This window comes from Notamacropus eugenii, chromosome 2, assembly GCF_028372415.1.
Source record: "Notamacropus eugenii isolate mMacEug1 chromosome 2, mMacEug1.pri_v2, whole genome shotgun sequence".
Taxonomy (NCBI): Eukaryota; Metazoa; Chordata; class Mammalia; order Diprotodontia; family Macropodidae; genus Notamacropus; species Notamacropus eugenii.
The window spans coordinates 42,267,032-42,287,525 of NC_092873.1; the positions used below are offsets into that span (position 1 = coordinate 42,267,032).

At 38.3% G+C, this 20,494-nt stretch overlaps 1 protein-coding gene across 18 annotated transcripts in view; it reads right to left on the reverse strand.

The window, feature by feature from the left end:
- The window catches only part of NCOR1 (nuclear receptor corepressor 1), a 190,599-nt gene that overhangs the window by 115,006 nt on the left and 55,099 nt on the right, over window positions 1–20,494 (reverse strand). For 12 of the 18 annotated variants that reach the window (XR_011973909.1, XM_072640028.1, XM_072640041.1 and 9 more), the window contains exons 5-9: window positions 15,873–16,055; window positions 8,308–8,421; window positions 1,758–1,814; window positions 505–557; window positions 144–170 (exon numbers count right to left, since the gene is read on the reverse strand). Coding sequence is in view for 17 of the 18 variants with exons in the window: in XM_072640028.1 (XP_072496129.1) it covers window positions 144–170; window positions 505–557; window positions 1,758–1,814; window positions 8,308–8,421; window positions 15,873–16,055 (434 nt within the window). In the remaining variant the exon portion in view is untranslated. The remainder of the gene's footprint in view (window positions 1–143; window positions 171–504; window positions 558–1,757; window positions 1,815–8,307; window positions 8,422–15,872; window positions 16,056–20,494) is intronic. The other 6 variants (XM_072640034.1, XM_072640032.1, XM_072640043.1 and 3 more) reach the window with 1 other exon arrangement.

The following is a 20,494-nucleotide window of genomic DNA, read 5'->3' on the forward strand; positions in this document are numbered from 1 at the left end:
GAGGCATGGAAGGGATTTCCCTAGAATAGGATTGTGAATAATGATAAAATGATCCGTGGCGCTTCTACTTTGCAATGGCAGATGTGGCTTGGTGGGGGACGGTGTCATCACTAGTCTTAAATGAAAAAGCTTCATTATCTTACTTCATCATGCGCCTTGCAGGTGCTCCACTGAAAAAAAGACAAAACAGGAGGCAAAAAATTCAAGCCTCAAGGTAAGCCATTTCAAGGTTCAGTATCCACTCTCTACTAGCGATTACAAAACCAGCCAGGTTACGTCACAGTCTATGTCACTTTTGGTCTTGGGGAACTCAAAGCTGCTCGCCCAACCCCCAAGAAATCAAAGGGAGCTAACACAAGATGAGAATATAGGCCCGAGTCTCAAAGGCCTCTAGGATCTGATCTTATAGCAAGCAGTGACCAACAGAGGACAGCCTCACTGACAGAGCCGTGCGTTTATGGGTGGCCTCTAAAGGATGGGATTCCACAATCAAGAAATACTTACGTCTTGATGTTTTCATGGTACACCTTGGTGTCGGACGGCTGGTTGTAAAGTGGCTGTAAAATGAAAAAGAAAAGAAATCACTCAGGGGTTGCCATGATGTCTGTGGGGAATGGAACAGAATGTATTCCATGACATTATAGAGTGTACTCTCACTCAGAAATTTGGAACTTACACCCACAGCTCAAAGAAAGGCATCTCTTTTGTTGCATTTTTCCTCTTTTTAGTGAGAATGCGTTTTAAAAATCCAGAAACTGAGCTTACATTTGATGACAAAAAATCTTTTTTTCGTGGATATTTAAAATTTCAAAGAATGTTAAAGGTGGTCATTAGCATCATCACTGATGCTTTCTCTCCCTAGTATCGTAATCGAAAATACACTGGGAATACTCTTATTGTCTTGCCGAACAGGACAGATGAGAGGCAGTGGGCTACTCACAAAAAAGATATGCACAGGCCCTACCTCAATTTTCTTATTCACAAAGAGCAAAGAGAAGTATGGCTTCATGGACTGTGGATCAGCCCTGACGTTAGCAAGACATAGGTTCACACCCTAGCACTGACACACCTCTTCAGTGTGTTACCTGGCCAAAGCATTTAACTTTCTGGTACCCTAGGAAACATCTTAAGACCATTAATTAAAGAAAGGTGCCAAACTATGCTGGTAGAAGAATTTTACCTATCAGGAGCTCCTGGCACTGATTAGATAATCAGTCTGGACTGATAAATGAAGAATCCACCCAGATTTGGTTAGAATGCTTTAGCACAGAAGGTACGAAGGGGACTCTTGTTTACCAAAGGGGAAGCTGAAATAGCACAAGTTTAGGCCTCACAATGGTGCAAAGGTGCTAGTCTTTGCAATGGCAGTAGGGTTTTTTATCCAAGACTGTCAATCTCAGTAGAAGTTTGGAGAGTCTAACTGTCTGATAGCTGGAATCAGGGGAAGAACGTTTTGTGGCCCTATCAACTCATAACAATTGTCTATTAAGGTGTGGAACAGTTCACTGAATTACTCACCATAAGCCTAACTAACTCATATTGGGAATAAGTTCCACATTGTCTTGTTTTTCTTTTTAATTTTGTTATAAACAAAGGTGTTCTGGGTAAAGGAGATGGGGGATAGTTACGTTCAAAAATGTATGATATAAAAACAAAAGACATCAATTTTTTAAAAAGAAAAAATGAACAAGTCCTAAAAGGTGCAAACAGAATAAGGAACACACCACAATACAAGAGAAAGGTAAAAGCTCACTTACCAGTTCAACTTTTGGGCCAAGACCTTCAAAAATTTTATGAGCTTCTTCTGCTTTTTTCTATAAGTGATAAAGATATTGTTGTAGTGAATACGTAAATGAACAAAATAATCACATATTGGAAAGCATAACTGAAACATCCATCCTAGAAGATTCTTGTTTCCAGATATACTTCCCTTGTGTTACGGGTAGAGGAGATTTAATGTCTGCTTGATTTGTATTGTATATCTTCTCACCAAATAAACTGGACTGTTCTGTTACTAGCATTATAATCTAAAGTGATATCTATAGATAATTTTAACACGTTTTGCTCTTACATTTTCAAATACAGTCCTTCTCTCTTTGCTATCTCCAAAGAGCCTTCCCTTGTAACAGATGAAAAGACCGAAAAAATAGTTCAGCTAAAGCAAAAACAGTGCTTCTTTTGGATAGCACACACATTTTATATATAATATGTAACCAAAGTCTCTGTCCTCTACGATAAAGAGAGGTGTAGTTTTTTTCCCTGGTGTCAAGCCCAGTCATTTCAATTAAACAATGGTCAGCTTCAAGTGTTTTTGGTGGCTGTATATTACTGAAAGCACTAAGCAGAATGCCTTTCTGGTTTGGTTTACCATACTATATTATTTACAATACTCTGTACACAGAATTCCTCCCATTTCTCTGAAATCTTCCTGTCATGTCTTACAGCACAGTAGCATGCTGATATATTCACGTACAACAATTTGTTTAGTCATTTTCCAACTGAATGATACCTTTATTTCCAGTTCTTTTCTACCACAGAAAGTGTTGTGATGATTATCTTTGGCATATATGGGACCTTTCCGTCTTTGACCTTATGATGTATGTGCGTATATATGTCTATGTGTACATAATGACATATAAGTATATACAGATACATAGGTATATGGACATAGACATGCCCAGCAGTGGTATCTCAGTCAAAGGGGGCAGATGTTTTATCCACTTTCTTAGAATGATTCGAAATTGTTTTCCAGAATGATTATCAATTTGCAATTCCACCAACAGTATATGTGCCTGTTTTCCCACTATTGCTCCAACATTAATTGTTTCATGTCTTGTCAAATTTACCAATTTCCTGGATATAATATCTGATCTGTGTTGGCTTGCATTTTTACTTTTTTATTAGTAATTCAGGATACTCTTTCATGTGGTTAATCACTTATCCACTGGAAAATGGCTCAATCTTAAACATTTATGTTGCTTCTCCTCACATCTTAATTCTCAGATCACTAGAGACACTGAATACAAAGTTTTTAAAGTCAATAGTCTTCCTTTTTATTGTAGTTGTGTTGAGTTTGTCCACAGAAAAGTCTCTCAATTTTATGAGATTGAAACGATTTATTTTATCTTTAGGGATCTCTTATACCTCTTGTTTATTTAAGAATTTTTACCCTAAGGTTATGGAAAATACTTCTATCCAAAATGATAACATCTTTCATATTTAATTCAAATAACCATTTGAAACTTGACTGTGTCCATGGTGTGAGACATGCTGGTTTAAACCTAACATTCTGCCAAATTGCTTTCCATTTTCCCCAATACTTCTTGTCAAGAAGATAATCTTTCCTCAAGAAGTTGATGTTCTCAGATTTCTTGAAGCCAAAGTGGAGTTCAACTGTTTCTGACTCATAGTTACCTAGTCTATTCCACTGATCTACTTTCAAGTCTTTGCTCAGCTTCATAGTTTTAGTTATTCCTGCTTTATGATATAATTTGAGGTCTGAAAATACTATTTCCTATTTACTCTCACTATTTTTTCACATACCCCTACAAATTCTAGATTCTTTTGTTTCTCCAAATAAATTTGTTACTTTGTCTGCCTCCATTGGCATAGCATTATACCTATGATTTAGGCAGAACCGATAATTTTAATATAATGACATAGTCCAAACTTGGGCAATGAATAATACCCTTCCAATTTTTTCTACTTCTTCACAAATTCTTTAGGGTATTTTGTAATCAAATAAGTCCTATTTTGTTATTATTTTGAATAATTTCACTTTCTATTATTTTCTTTTTTAAAAATTTGCTACACGAACTGTTCATTTTTGCTAGTTTATTTTGAGCATTGTTATTTTCACAATGCTAAAAGGTCTCAGTCAGTCTCTTTGCTGATTTTCTGGAGTGTTCTAGATAAGCCATCATATACTCTACAAATAGGGATAATTTCCCCCCTCTTTCCTAAAGTTCATGACATTAATTTCCTCTTCATCTTGTGTACTGATACCATCCTAAAATTACATCAACCATTGGTGAGGAATAGGGTGATTCCTATTTTGCCCTCTGTGTTTACTGGGAATAACTAAATCTTTGACAATTGTTAAAGGTAAATAGAAATTAAGCAGCTAAACAGCAAAACTTAACTTTTTAAAAGAGTGCTAAGTATTTCAGAATTTTCTCTAAAATTAGTTGACTATAAACTCATTTGAAAAAGTAACTCAAAACATATTTCTGGCCTAAATATTGGTTTCACTTGCCAGTGTATAATAAAGTTTACTAACTCAGGCTAAAATGAAGTCATACTGAATTGGTAAAGAGTGACAAGCATACACTAAATATTCAATATTGATCAAACAGAATCAGACTTGTCTGTAACAAGTATTATGATTTTAACAAATAACTAGAATAAAAAGGACTGCATGCTAGAGATATTGACTAAATAAAATTTATACAGTGAACACAACAAATGAGGAATCTAAACAAATCTAGCTGCTATTAATATTGTTAGTATATTCATTCATGTCTCAAGGCACATGGAAACAAAATAATTCCTTTAAATGGTAATATAATCTTAATTTAGTATACAACAAAAATCAGTATTTGAATACCTATTAATAAGACAGGGCTAAGGTGCTGTCTGATACAATTAATATAAGTCTTGCCCTTAAGGAGTATACAATTTAATTTGGAAAAACAAAATATAAGCACGTGGAAAGAAAAATCACTTCAAAAATACAAAAAAAGAAATATATTATTTTACACTATTTGTTTAAGAAATCCCCTTAAAAATTGTGCCCAAATTTCAATCCAATCAAATCCTTGCTGGCCAAGAAAAGAATCCCATTGATGAGTACTCAAAGGAGGGAGTCCAAAGGACTCCTGATGAAAACTGATATCTACCTCCAGAGAAAAAACTGATTGCATCTGAATACAGACCAAAGTATACTATTTTTCACCAGAAGGGTGAATGGTCTTAAGATCACATTAAAGGATAACTGGCTGAAGGAACTAGTGATGGTGAGCTGGGAGTAAGAAGACCACTTTGAGAGGATGGGGGGGGGGGGGGGGGATGAAGGAGGGGCAACGTAACAATTCTGCTGAAATATCTGACCAGTTGCTACGTACAAAAGATTCACACTTTCATTGTGTGGTTCCAAAGGGTAAAACAAGGACCAGCAAGTGAAACTTGCAGGAAGAGAAAGAATTAAGAGTTAACCCAACATAGGTGAGCCATTACCGGAGGCAGAGGCTGGATGACCACTTTTCAGGTCCATGAGAGTAGATATTTTTTTATTTGGGCACCAGTTGAACTTGATCTCTATGGTCCTCTCCAACTCTGATATTATAAGTTCAAAACTGTTGGCTTAATTGCTAGTAAATACACAAAGTTCCTAACAAATTTAGGCAAAATTAAAGTCACATTTTCCCACAGTGCTTTAAATCATGAGGCAAGATTATAATTCATATTTATAGTCCCATCTTGTGCAACAATGTCATTCTTTTGCAAAGTACTCCCTCCACAAAAAAATAATAATAATAAACAAATAGGATATTTGGAGAAATGGCTCTGCTAAACTTCAATAACTACTTTCCAAAATGTATTATTCTGAAACTTGAGAACCAATGAATACTTCTGGAGTCCACAGCTGTGTGGAGTAATTGCACATCATGAGACTGTTTTTAGTATTACCCTGGTAAAATGGTATGTTTGGAGACCAAATGAATCCTAGTCTGAACTTTAAATCTTATTCAGGCAGAATTTTCTTTCACAATAGCTTAATTCTAAAATGTTCAGCCATGGTCTTCCAACCATCATACTGTATGGTAGGTAAGTCTCTCACACAACTCCTTATGTACACATCATCTTATGAGAAACTCAAGCTGCATACATTTAAATTCCATAAAATGGGGGAGGGATGGAGAGAATCAAGAATATTTATATGACCTGTCTCACACAAGGTTGGTGTACAGATAAAATGAAATGATATAAAGTGGTTTATAAACCTTAGATTCCTGCCTTTCCCTCTGGACTTAACTCATTTTTCCTTATATCTTGGTTTTCATTTTGTCTTTGTAACCCCAAAGCCTTACACAGAGTTAAGGGCCTAATGAACATTTCTTGAATTCAATCAAATGTATTTAACACAGACTTCCCTATTTTAGAATGAATTCTAAGAAAGCAGAGACCCTGTACATCTATATACTGCCAGGACTCAGCACAATGACTTAGCATATACTTAATAAAGGTTTTTTGAGTAAATAAACAATAAAGTGCTAGGAAAAGTCAGCATTGTAATCATTAACACAAAAATAAATAATTTAAGTACAATAGACCCAATCTGCTGTCAAACTGGCAAAGGTAAGTAAGAAAGAATAAGGAAGAAAATGTTCTTTTATTTCTAGACCTTACCCCTAAAATTCTTCCCCTTTTTTGTGGTGCCCAGCTTATTTAGGATTGAGTTTTTAAGCATATTGAGGGTGTTCCCATGGCAAATACCAAGCAATAATCAGGCTATAAAGTATATAATTTTGCAATAATTACTAATAAGGAAGTTAACATCTTTACCATCAGAAGACTTAATATTAATTACAGATTTCACGTGATGTCAATCTTCCATTTTTTAGAATTTTAAGAATAGCTGGATACACACTACCGTTACAGCCCAGAGAATGAACATTCAGGGAGAATATTTTCCTTTGGGGACAACATTCAGAAGGACAAGAGAAGTTTCTCTATCAGCTATGATCAAAATTAAGTGTAAGTAAAACTTTCCACCAAATCTTTTTTTCTGAAAGAATTTCACTAACATTTGACCTGTAAAATCAAACAACCAATTAAACATTAAATGAATTTACATTTATATTCATGTTTCATTCCCACCTGTTAAGATAATGAGTCAATAATATTTGGCACAAAATACTTAAAAAGGAAAATAGTAGCCTTTCAGGACACTAACTCTCCAATATCCACAATATACTTAAAATTTTATATTTATCTCCTAGGCAAGATATTTCAAAAAAAAGTTAGTCTCTGAAAAAAATGAAAACAACTATAAAGCTAGCTCGTGAACAAACTTATGAAGAAGCTTGCTATCTATAAACAATCCCATCAGCTCTTCACTTATCAATATCATACTAATTTACAGCAGTGACTTATTAAAAAACGTTGTCAAAGGGAAGAATCACAAAGCTCTCATCTTGAACCAGTTGTGATTGCCTCCATTATTCCACCTGTTTCAAGTCAAGCCTAATTCCTTTTGGCCCCTAAGCTGGTTAATCAGACATGACCCTTATATTTTGATGGCTACACTTTTCATAACAGCAAGTCAACTGAATAATATCGCAGATTTTACAGAATATCTTATGATAGCTTACAGTGAACAATTCCTTTTCCTTTATCATTTAAAACTTTATAAGCTAAGTAAGATGTAGCATTTAAGGAAATACAGTTAATTTTAGGCCTGCATCTGATTAAAATTGTAAAATTTTATATATAGGAATTCTAAACAAAGGAACAATCTTGTTATATAAATTTTGTAAATGTTAAAAGCTGACTAACATGGAGAAAAGGCCAAAGCTTTATAAATTCACATGCTTCACCGTTGTGCATATACAAATGACTACCATTATCTCTACTAATTTTTATCACAAATATTTTGTTATGATAGTTTGAACACACATAAAAAAAGGTGAAACCAACATCCTACTAATATTACTGTTACTTCAGGCTATTTCAAACCGGTGGGAATTTTTGGTTCAAAGAAAACAAGAGACAAGGAAGTTATTCCAACAAAGTAATGAAAGCTGAAACTGGTTTGAAAGGTCCACAGTCTCTGGGGAGTCCCAAGTATAAGTTTTAAAGTTTACAATAAAGTTTAGAGACAATTTCCACCTGGGACACTGCAGCTCCTTAGTAATGAATAAGCGTTCCCTAAGAATTTAAACCAGAGAAGGAGATTTCTCTTTGACTTGGGTCAGCAGATAACGCACACTGCAACCAAGAATCTGTAATTAGATGATTTCCCCCAAACTAACCAGATCAATTTCTATTTCATGAAATATGAATTGCACTTAAGAATCAGGCCTGTTTCCTTACAAAAGATGGTTATCAAAAGGTTTCAACCAAGTAAGGTGAAAAGAAAAAAATCATATTCAAGTCGTGAAAGTTCATGAACCTTAAAAGATTTACAAAATGCACATTTTAAAAGCTTACTGAAACCTCTACTCAAAACCAAGAATGAAATGGGTTTTAACACAAAAATGCTGAAGATTACATTCAAGAGTCATCTCCCAGCAGATTCCGGCTTACCCGATTTTCATCATAAATAATTTGGACAATACTGCGATGTTTCTGCTCCACAGGAGGAGGGGACACAGGCTTTTCTGGCTCTGGAGGTTTAGCAGCTTCTTCTTCAAGTTGTTGCTAAGAAACAGAAAGAAAAAGAAATCAAACATCTGCAGCACGCTACCCCAACTAATAATTAGTCACTAGAGATAAAATGGGCTACTGAGCAACAGGTGGCTACTTCTGTTGTATAACTATTTTTTAAAAATGAAACGAACAGGATTACAATAAGAACCATTATTTTCTGTGCTAATAAAAAAAATGCAAAAGACAGTTAAGATAGGAATTGATGAGCACAGAAGGTATGTTTTTATTCAAGTAAAAATCACCCTAGAATTTTTTTTAGCACACAAAAAAAGGAAAGCACAGTGATTGGTTATTTCTTAATAAAACTAGGTCATAAATACTCCCCAAAATGGTTTTAAATAAATTGTAAAGGTACAAAAGAGCAAATCAAAAGCATGATTCTGTAATAAAGCCAAACCTTTTTTAAAGTGATACAACTTATAAACATAATAATGGATAAACTTGAAAAGAACCATTCTGTTTTAATCACATATTCTAGTCATCCTCAAACTATCATGAAAATGACAAACACTAAATAGGCAAGACGAACAGCACAGATATAAAATGAGAACTGGGAGATGATAGGCAAGAATACTAACAGCTGACACTGCTACAGTACTCCAAGGTTTTTACACATGCTACCCTTATTTGCATATGTTTTATCATCTGATAGCACAAGTAGTAAAATCCTTTTAAAAATTAAAGACTAAAGGAAGCTGCAAGATGAAGATTCTGCAACAGAATCCTCCACAGGTATGGATCTACACGCAAGTTTTGAAATCCTCAGACTTTGAAATCTATACATTTCCTCCCTCCTTTACCACTTCCTCCATGTCCAAGCTTGAGTCATCACGGAGTCAGCCTCTCTAGACATCTGATATCCCCTCCAGTCACAGGCTATGCAAAATCCTCCCAATCTCACACACATACTTACCTGGTGCCAAATTATATTCATCTCCCCTGGTAAGATTCCACAGAGGAGACTTGCTCCACTAATTATTCAGAATTGGAGAGAATCTATAACATCAATAAATATTTTATCGCTCAGATTCAATCCAGCTCAGACTCCGTCTAGCTGAGATTCTATCTGGCCCGCATGTGAATACAAGCGTTACGAATGCTTAGGTTCCTTAAGAGCCAACCCAATTTGGCGAATCTTTAATAAACATTGTTTTCTTTGGCTTTAAAAATAAATAAATAAAAATAAACAAATAAATAAATATTTTATTTCTCATCTCTCCCCATTACAACATAATATGTTTGTATGTATACCTATATAAACACTGTGCATGCCCTGTGTTTCTATATATCATATGCAGTCCTTAGTCTTTCTTTCTGAAAAGTCTTTAAATCTCTTTACTCCATCTCCCCCAGGGTTTGACAGAATGCTAGGCAAAAAGAAGAAGCTCAATAAATGCAGATGACTGGCAAGGAAAAGTTGGCAAGGTTTCAAAGGAAAGCAATAAAACTGATTCAGTGCCTGGGCAGGAGTAAAAGGGGTTAGAATGACCAGTCTATACAGCAAAGCCTAACCAGTGAGAAAATTAATGAGGAACAGTAATAAAGTGTTCTTACAAATTAGAATTGAGAAGAAAAAGGGAGACTAAAATTGTGGTAAATAAATTCACACAGAGGATCATTAGTCATCACGAAAATGCACTTTTGAACAGGTCTGCTAAATTTTATTTAAAAGGAAATAATGTATCAAGGTATTTATAGAAATTCAAGAGTTGAGCAGTCACGTGCTACACTGTGAGGCTATGCAGGCACTCCTAGGAAATATCTCCTCAGAAACAACCAAAAATAGATCACTATTAGTGAGATTTTTCTCCAGTATCATCCCATGAACCATAGAAAACAATGACTAATTATTAACTCGGCATGTGACCTTTAGGCAGTTACATAGCATCTTTGGCCTTAGGAGCTAGACTGGGAAAGACCATCTCTCAGGGTCCTTCCAATTCTAGAATCATGTGATCCAATTATTCCCAACTAGCCATGACTCCTCTACCCTAAAACCCTCCCTTTGACTCTAGCATCTCCTTGAGATACTGTCCTAAACCTTTCTTCCCTTTCTCAGCTAAATGCCTGGAAAAGCCATCTATATCCATCACCTCCTCTGCCCCTGAAATTTCTGCAATCTAGTTTCTGATTTTATCACTCAACCGAATGACCAATGACATCTTTAACTGTTTTTGCTCAGTCCTCTAACTCTTCTGGATCTCTCCAAAACATGGGAAACTACAGACCACTCTCTCCTCACTTCTTGGGATTCCAACACACCCCTCTTCCTACTTCTACCTCCCAGCTCCTCAGTTTCTTCTACTGTGTTTTCATCCATATCCACATAACTATGTGGAGTATATCTCAACACCCTCTCAAGCACTCATCATTTCCCCTGTTTCATTGTTAATCCATGAAGATGATTCCCTCCTAGTGACTCTCCTCAATGCCAGGCACCTGCATTATCAACTATCTACTGCACATTTCACACTCAATTTCCCATAGGCATACAAATTAAACAGTGCCAAAACAGATCTCACTATCTCCCCCACTCCCTCTGCAAACCTAACCTTCTTCTGAATTTCTTCATTTTTGGCAAGGAAAGCATGATTCTTCAGGTCTCCCAGTTTCCCAACAACAGGATTATCCTCAGTTCCTCAATCTTCACCTACCCACTGAGCCAATGAGTTGGCTAGACCTATTTATAAACACACACACAGGCATACATGTGTGCACAGGTATGTGTGTGCATGTATATGTGCATGTGTATAAGCTTACATGCATGCGTGTGCATGCGTGTGTGTTAGATGACATAGTGAATAGAGTGCCAGGCCTGGAGTCAGGAAGACTCTCCTTCCTGAGTTCAAATCTGGCCTCAGCCAATTACTAGCTGTGTGACCCAGGACAAGTCACTTAACTGTTTGCCTCAGTTTCTTATCTGTCAAATGAACTGGAGAAGGAATGGCAAACCACTCCAGTATCTCTGCCAAGAAAACCCCAAATGGGGTCACAAAGAGTCAGACATGACTGAAACAACTCAACAATGTGTGTATATATGTGTTCTTGTACATGCATATATGTATGTGTACATAGGTTTGTGTATGACTATACACATACACACACACACACACATCACATTTGACCCCTTTCACTACCTTAGGTCAGTACATCACCACTTTTACATGGACTATTTTAATTGCTTCTTAATCAGTCTTCATGCCTGGAATCTCTCCCTTCACATAGCTACCAAAGTGAGCTTCCTAAAGCATACATCAGACCACATGATTCCCCTACACAAACTCCAATGTCTCCCTTTTGCTTCTAGGATCAAATACAATATCCACTAGAACATAAACTCCTTGAGAACAGGACTTGGTTCATTTCTGTCTTTATGTCCATAGGCCCTATCCCATTGCCTGACACTTACTAGAGGACCTTATTAAATGCTTTGTGATTGAGATATTCACCTATCATAGTCTGTGTCATCATCTCAAGCTGAGAAAATTCCTAGAAAGACAGAATAGTTCTGGGAAAATTCTAAGGGACTGGCACTGTGTGTTCTCAAATCAAACCAGATCCCAATCACTCATGGTTCTGTTTCTGGTCTACACTAATACATCAATACACAGAATACAACCAAAATTTCTTGTTGGATAGGAGTGAATTCAACATTCTTCTAAAACAAACTGAGTTCCACATATTCCCTTTTCTCTGCTGTCCTTCAATCCCAAATGACAATTCTTTCCTAGGTTTTACTGAGCCTGTTGAACATTCAGCATTCATACCTCCTGATTTTACCTTACCCTACTAAATCTTAAAGACCGGAAATCACAGATTTGTATGCGAAAGAGACCTTAAACATCATCTAGTCCAACATTCTTATTTCATTGATGAGGAAAATGAGCCTTGGAATGGTTAATTGACTTGCCTGAGGTTATACTAAGAAGAAAAGAATTCAATCATTACCATGTGCCATGCACTATGCTAAAGTCCTACATATACAGCTACAAAAGAGAGACAATTCCTGTTCACAAGGAGCCAACATACGAATGGGAAGAGATCACATATATGGATGACTGGTGGATTAGGAAGTTTTAATATGGGGAATCACAAGAACAGTGAGTTGGCCCACAGCAGGTTCAATTAACATTTCTATCCAGAGCTAAAGGTATTATTTATGTGATTACCAGGCCCAGAGCAAGACGTGGAGGAGAAGAGAGGGAGACAAACACAGAGTAATATAGTCAAGATAGCCAGATGGCCTAAATGGATAGCTGGGAGGGCTGGTAAGGTGGTGTATAGTCTGGGGCCAGCTCTATATATCAAATTAAAGTGGGGTCCTTTGCACTTGGCCACCCATCAAGATCGCTGGGACCCACCAGGGAAGTGGGAGTGCCAAAGATTCTCAAAATGAATGAAACAGCTTGACAGGAACTTGGGGCATAGATTTTGGTGATTCCGTGAACAAGATGCTAGTCCAAGAGGGGAGAAGTCGCACTACAGTGGCAGGCACTGGCAAGTTGGCCTGAGGAAATGGTTGGAAGGGATGTGTCATGAGGTCAGTGGAGACAGCAGAACGAGGATTGTCACTAAGAAAACACAGAATTAGAAAAGGGGGTGGGCTGGTCATAACTGAGGGACAACCCAAGGCCTCTGCTGGTGCCTGCAAAATGTCAAGCAACCTAGAGGAAGGTCTTCAGCATGCTGAACGGATCCATGGAATATTTAGGAAAGGACAAAATAAAAAGAATTACTGACATAAAGCTCGTGGAGAAAATGGAGAGATGTCAACTCTAGCCAATTAGAGAGATTTGGAACTGGAAGAATGATTGGACTTTTAAAAGTCATCACTAATGGTTCAATGTCAATGTGGCAGAGGGTTTCTAGTAGAGCATTCCAGGGATTTGTGAGAGTCACAGCAAAAATGTTTTACTCTTTTAACGTTTTGATCAATGACATACATAAAGGCATCGACAGAATGCTCATCAAACTTGCAAATGACAAAAATTTATGAAGCATATCATCCCTCTATAAAGTCACTTTAACAAAACAAAATCCTAACCATGTGGCAAGTTCAATAGATTACTACGCTGCAGGCCACAAGGCAATGGGAACATACTGGCTATATTCTGATCAATGAGACTTCCCAGAAGAACCAGAAGCTAACTTTTTATAAAAAATAGATTTCCCTGGCCTTCTCCTCAGTGGAGGGCAGCATGGAGGGGCAAACAGAGAACTGACCTCAGAGCTAAGGACACCTGGGCTCAAAGCCAGCCACCAACAAACCCTGACAGTGTGGCCTTTGGTGAATCACTGCCCCACTGCAGTGCCCCAGGCAACTCTCTAAAACTCTAAGCAAAGGAGGAGGTACTGGTCTACACTGAGTGGGAAGGGTCCTCACTGCAAGCTCCTACACCAGTAAAATCAAGGGCCTGAGCCCCCAAAGCATTTTTCTTAAACACTGTGTTTAAATCCAATTTTAAATAAAAACAACTAACAATTCTGTAGCTTTTCCCTAGTTGTCTATGGCTCACTGGATTAGGGTCAGAGGACCCTGGTTTACATTCTAGCTCTACCAAAGACACAGGCCGGGCCAAGAGCAATCCAAGCCTCAGCTACAAGAGAAGGGAGCTGAACCGAGTGTGTAGCCCTGAAGGTCCCTTTCAGCTCTGAAGCTGCAGTCCTACTCCAAGCTTGAGAACAACGAACTAATACTGCAGCTTGTGCCGCACTCTCCTGAGCCTTCAGGTGGGCACCATGGCTCCAGTAGCTTCACACCACAGCTACACTGACAGTCAGGCTTTTGCTCTAAGCCTTCTTGGCAGAGTGAATTCGTTTCAACAGTTTCCCTAGCCAGCCAGCGGTGCTTATGCCCTGAATGCCTTTTGGGTTCGAGAAAGAAGCTGGCTCTATGCTTCACAACATTCAGGAAAAACCTGAAGACAGAGAAATGGCCACCATCAAGTCCAGAGTTTGCCGCCCACAACACCCAGGCCTGGGGCCTTCAGGTCCCAGTAAGAAAAAGGGCTGCCTTCTACTTCACTATTTTTTCCTTTTTAATAAGGCTTCCAAAGCTTCCTATTCCTACTTATCTGTTATTTCCTTGATATCTCATATAGCTGGTACTAGTAACTAGCTCTAAAAGGATTAGGACGAAGTTACTTTTACTTAAAAGTTTACCAACTTTTCAAAGTTAGATGACATATTACGGAGTTGTAACAGATAAAATAAAGAGGTTTTTCTATCAATGCACTAATAAAACTATTCTATATTTCTATTAATGAAGCTGGTAAGAGTCAATTATATATAAAATTGCTTTAAAAAAAACTTAAGCAGTACCACTAGTTCCAGAATGGTTTGCTGCACAGATGATCCCTTAATATAGTCTAGTTTAAACCCACTTGCCCCAACTATTTTTCAATTCCAGATTACTCTCAACATATCTACAATGTTTCATCATAAGAAAAATCAAAACAGAAGTTTACATTGTAATAAAGCAACAGAAACTGGGAATAGCATTGGAAACTAGTTTATCAACACCTTCATTTAGAAGAACCTAATTTTCAAAATCATTTGTCATTGATTTAAACCATTTTACTTGTAAAGTAGGCCAGATTACCTGTCTACATGCCAAAATAATCTTACACACACGTTACTAGTAATATAATTAATACAATCTATCCCTCCCATTCAATTCAACATAGAAGTAACATAAGGTGGTGAAGAGAGAGGTGGATTTGAAGTCAGGAAGAACTCGGTTTAAGTCTCGTCTCTGAAACATCCTGTGTGGCCCTAGGGCAGTGACTTGATTTCTCAGGGTCCCTAGCAGCTCTTTAAAACTGTAGGGGAGTGGATGTGAAAACATGTTTTTCATCAGATCTTCCCACACCAATGAAGTCATGGGTCCAGGGCAACCCCCTCTCCATTCAAATCCTGCTCGTCATTAATGAAGGCCCATGAGTTAGTAAGACAAATGAGAGTTCTCCAGGGCTCAAAGAGCCTCCAGTCTCCTCGGGGCACAGGCGTAGCATGCAGGTAGAAAGTCAAGGGTAGCTGTGGGAGGAATCGGAACTGGGTTTTGGAGCAACATAGAATTTCAGAGGGCAGAGAGATGGACAGAGGGAACAACATTAAAAAAAGAGTGCACTCATTCTGTTTGGAAAGGGTCAGTTATTCCATCCAGCTAAAGATTTCACTCTGCCTAGAGGATGGGCAGAGCTAGAGAACTTCTGAAGTTTAGTCTGCGTTTTATTCTACAGGCAATTGGGGGTGAGGGGTGGAGAAGATGGGACAGTGAGAGCCATCAAAGGGTTCTGTCTGATGATCCCAGTGTAACCAGGCTGTGCTCTAGAATGAACTTAGCAGCAGCCCACATTTCAGAGAGGGAAATGCAGGAATAAAGCTGAGTGGTAGCAGTGGCAATACAAACAGCATGAAAACTATTTGAAAAATGTACTTACCTGCTTCTTTTTCAGTTTGAGAATCTGCTGCTCTACCTTTGCTATTTCTCGATCCACCCGGTCCATGCTCTGTATTAATTCTTCCTTGGAAAGTTTGGAAGGAGAAGCATTCTGGTCATCTCCACAGGGCTGGCCGGAAATAGGAGAAGATGGGGCTTCATGTTTGCTTCCAAAAGCTGGCTCCTTGAGGAGAAAATCAATGGGGCCAATGATGAAAACAGGTTTCTCTCAAATGAATCAGTCAAAATTTTAAAAAACAAAAAGAGAAGAGACCACAAACTTACATCTTATGGACATCATGCTATTCGAGGCAATAAAGCCCTGCTGATGTAATATGTAATGTTTCAAGAGATAAAAGATGGTAGAGATGATCTAGTCCAACCTACTCATTTCTTAAGTAACAATTTAAATGTCAAGTAAATCTGTACTAGAGCACCTTTTCTTAAAATATTAATGTCCTCTAAGATAATCCTCTTCAAAACTTCTGTATTGATATCTTTTACCTTTACATCACATTCATTTTCAACATATTCCTTCCTCTCACCCTTCCCAGAGTCAACCCTTTTAAGAATGAATAAAAAGGGAAAAGCAGTTCAGGAAGAGTTAATGAGTACACCAACCAAGGTGTGTTCTGTACCTACGGTCCTCTACTTCCATAGCCTATCTCTATTTGGGATCAACAGCTTGCTCCATTTCTGTTGTTGCTGTTTTCTAATTACACTACTGTCATCAGCATATACGTTTTTTTCCTGCTTCTGCTTCCTTCAGTTCATGTAAGTCCAGCCACATCGCTCTATATTCTTCATCTTCATCATGGCTTACAACACATTACATCCATGTACCAAAATGTGTTTAGCCGTTTCTTTAATCGATAGACTCCGCTTCAAGAATTTTGTTACTACAAAAAGTGTGGCTATAAATATTTTGGTGTATAAACGGACCTTCCTTTCTCAGCATAGTTTCAAATCACTTTTGAAAATGAGAATGGTTTTACTAATTCATAGTTCCATCAATAAGGTGTTAGAGTACCTGCATTTTCTCTGACACTTATTCAACACTGATTATTCTCATCTTGTGTCACCTTTTCCAATTTGTCAAATGTGAGGGAAAACGTCAAAATTGTTGTGATTTGCAGTTGTCCTAATATTAGTGATTTAAAGCAATGTTTCATATGTTTTTATAGCGGGTAATTCTTTTGAGAACTATTGCTCATATTCTTTGTCCACTTACCAACTGGAGAATGACTTTCTTTTATTTTTGTGTTAGTTCCTTATACATCCTGGATGTTAGGCTCTTTTCTTATGTAAAGATTTCCCTTAACCTAGCTGCATGCATTTTGTTCATGTTAGAGTTTAATTTTATGTTATCTAAACTATCTATTTTATCTTCATGATCACTTTTGTCCCTTGTTTGGTTAGGAATTTTCCTCTAAGCCAAAGCTGTGAAATGTACTTTTCAGGTGGTGATTTTTAAAAAGTATTAAAGTCATATCCATTTTGAACTTAACTGTGGCAGGTGGTATAAAATGTTAATCTAAAACCTAAGCTTTGTCAGACCCTGTTTGGTTTTCATAGTACCTTATCAAGTAGAGAATTATTACTAATATCTTTTTACAAATAAAAATCACTTTGAGAATCCCAGAGTTACATATTAGTAAGCAGATAAGGAGGAGGAGCAGCAAGGAAGTATCATAAGAGCAGCCCTGAATTTGAAGACTGAAGGAAGAAAGTATCTGCTTGGCCACTTCTTTCAATTTTCCGAAATCCAACAGCAGGTGCGGTAAATGAAAGGGGCTACTGTTCTCTATGTCTAGATGCCCAATGTGGGATGCAGTATCTGGTGCAGAAAGCTGCATAAGAGAATGCAAATGACAATATCTGGACTCCTCTTCTTTCTGGAGCTTCTATCGAGCATCTTAATGGCTCTTCTCTCTTCTCCAGGCTCCTCTGCAGACTGTAGACCATACCATAGATCCTGCTTCACGGTGGAAGGTCCCTCCACCTATAGATTATTTCTCCCAATGGAAGCAGGCTTGACCTTCTAACTGACTGGCTCCTCACAGAAGCTCTCCAGACCAAAGATGCCCCTTCAAGCTGCACTATGGACTCCCCTCCACAGGACTTTCTCATGCCCCACAGCAGCTACTCCTCCTCCCCACCCTCTTTCCAGAGACTGTCTTCTTCCATTAGAACACAAGCAGGCACTGTCTTTGTCGCAAGTATTTGTGTTACCAGCATTGGTACAGCGCCTGAAATAGCACTCAGTAAATACTTGCTGTCATCCTCAGAGAGGACAGCTGATCCTTGAGCTTGAAGACTGTGTGATTTTGCCCAAGATACAAGCCCACTTCTTCCAATTAAGAGAAAATGATGGAGATCTGGCCATGGGTGCAGCTGACATTTTAACCTGTCCTTGATCATAGTGCAGAAATATTAAGCAATGCAATAAGTCATATTATGAGAAGAGATTTCTACTATTAGGACAGCATAACACCTAGACTAAACATTAACTCCTAAGAGGATGCACATGGCATTTCACTTTATTCAACAAGGCTATACTAAAAGTTTTATACATCTAAACTGTGGTAAATCAAATATTATCCCATTGGATAGACAATAATCAGAGAGTGCTTTAAGACATGAAAAGCACTTTACATATATTATCTCATTTATAGATGCTATTATTAACTCCATTTTACAAGTAAGAAAATTAAGACTAAAAGAGTTCAATGACATGCCTGGGGTCACATAGGAGGAAACCGTCAGAGGGATGATCTAATTCTTTGTACTATGTTACCTAGCTGCCTTGATTATCACTGTTTGAAATGCTTGGGAAATTTTTCAGAATTTCCAGATTTAGAAAGGCGCTCAGAGGTTCTCTTGTTCCACTTACGTTTTCACAGGAATCTCCTCTAAGTGATCACCTGTAATTCACTTGAAAACTTCCAGAAGGGCCCCCTCTCTCCTGAAAGAGGACTCAAGTCTTACTTAGAAGCCTTGAGGTAGCTAGGAGGTGGCCCTGAGAGTTCTGAAAGATATGAGCAGAACACAAACTCTGGCCAATCCTTGAAGGCTGCAGCATAGGCCTGATGACCTGCTGTAGTCCAAAGAGAGAAGGGCCATCATTCAGTAACCCTGCTGCTCTACTATTAATTGCATCTCACACGACAAGGGCAAGACAGAATATAGCAAGTATCAGGCAAGTCAGACCATGGCCACCACCACCTTGACCACCATCTCTCCCCTTGCCCCCTGAGGGAGATGACCCTGGACACTGAATACAAGAGATTTAGGAATGCAGTGTCCCTCAGGCCATTAGACTTGCTTCCAGCCCAAGCCCTGCAGCCATCACTGAGGGGAGAAATCATTGTGGAGGAGTTCACCTTTCTTACCATCAGCAATGGCTGTTGGCCAACTGCCATTCATGAAGGTATCAGTATAAGAGCTCTGAGGTGGCAGCACACCTTAGACTACCATTCCAACTTCTAGCCCAGCCCTCACAGCCATCAACCCAAGAATCAAATACTGTGGAGAAGGGTCTGGCCTTCCCACCAACTGTCAACCAACTACCATTCACAGGGCAGGCAAACCAGACTAGCTGATGCAACAGAGAACTCCTGGGAGAGAGATAAAAAGTAGCATGTACCAGGCAGATCCAATCACCACCACCACCACTCCCTTGACCACCGTCTCCCCTGCTTGGACCCTGAGCCTTGGGCACAGCAATGGTTCTAACCCCTTTGAGGGTGCAGTCTGACACCTGCCCCTGCAGGTGCTACACCTACATCGACTGAAGACCCAGAAAAGAAAATTCTTGTCACCAAGAATTTAGCATTGTCAAATGGTTTAAAATCAGAAACTGATATGATGTTATCAGTGGCCATGATGTTAAAGAAGAGGTCCTGCTCTCTGCTTTGCTGCACCACTCTAAGGACCCTGGGGCCTTTTCTATACAATCTGCAGCTGAGACCTTCCACATGTGTCATCTACCCCCTTAGAGAATGAGCGGCTTGAGAGCAGAGACTCTCTGACTTTTCTATCTGTTCCCTCAGTGCTAGAGAACTGGGCCTGGAGGCAGGAAGACCTGAATTCAAATTCAGCCTCAGACACTTGTGGGCTATATTTCCATGGGCAAATAACTTGACTTGTGTTTGCCTCAGTTTTCTCAACTTCAAAATGAGGATACTAATAGTACTTATATCCCAGAGTTGTTGTGAGGTTCAAATGAGATAATATTTGTAAAATCCTTAGCACCATGTCCAGCATGCAGCAGGACTTTAATACATCCTTATTCCCTTCCCTTCCTCCCTCTTAGCACAATGCTTATACACACAGGAAATGCTTAAGAGATGCCTCATTCATTCATTCCTCTTCATTTCTCCTTATAGCTCCAACTGAATTTGAATCTCTCACACTTCAAAAGGACGACTCAGCCTCCTACTTTTAGAGAGTTCTCTTTATCCAATGACCCTCTTTCCTCATCATTCACAGTATCTCTCAACTCCTTGCAATATGGCTTCTGTCCTCAACATTCTACTGAAACTGCATTCTCTTTTTAAAATTCATATTATTCTAAATACAGTAATCCAGAAAAATTCAAACAAAACTTTTAAATGACCATAC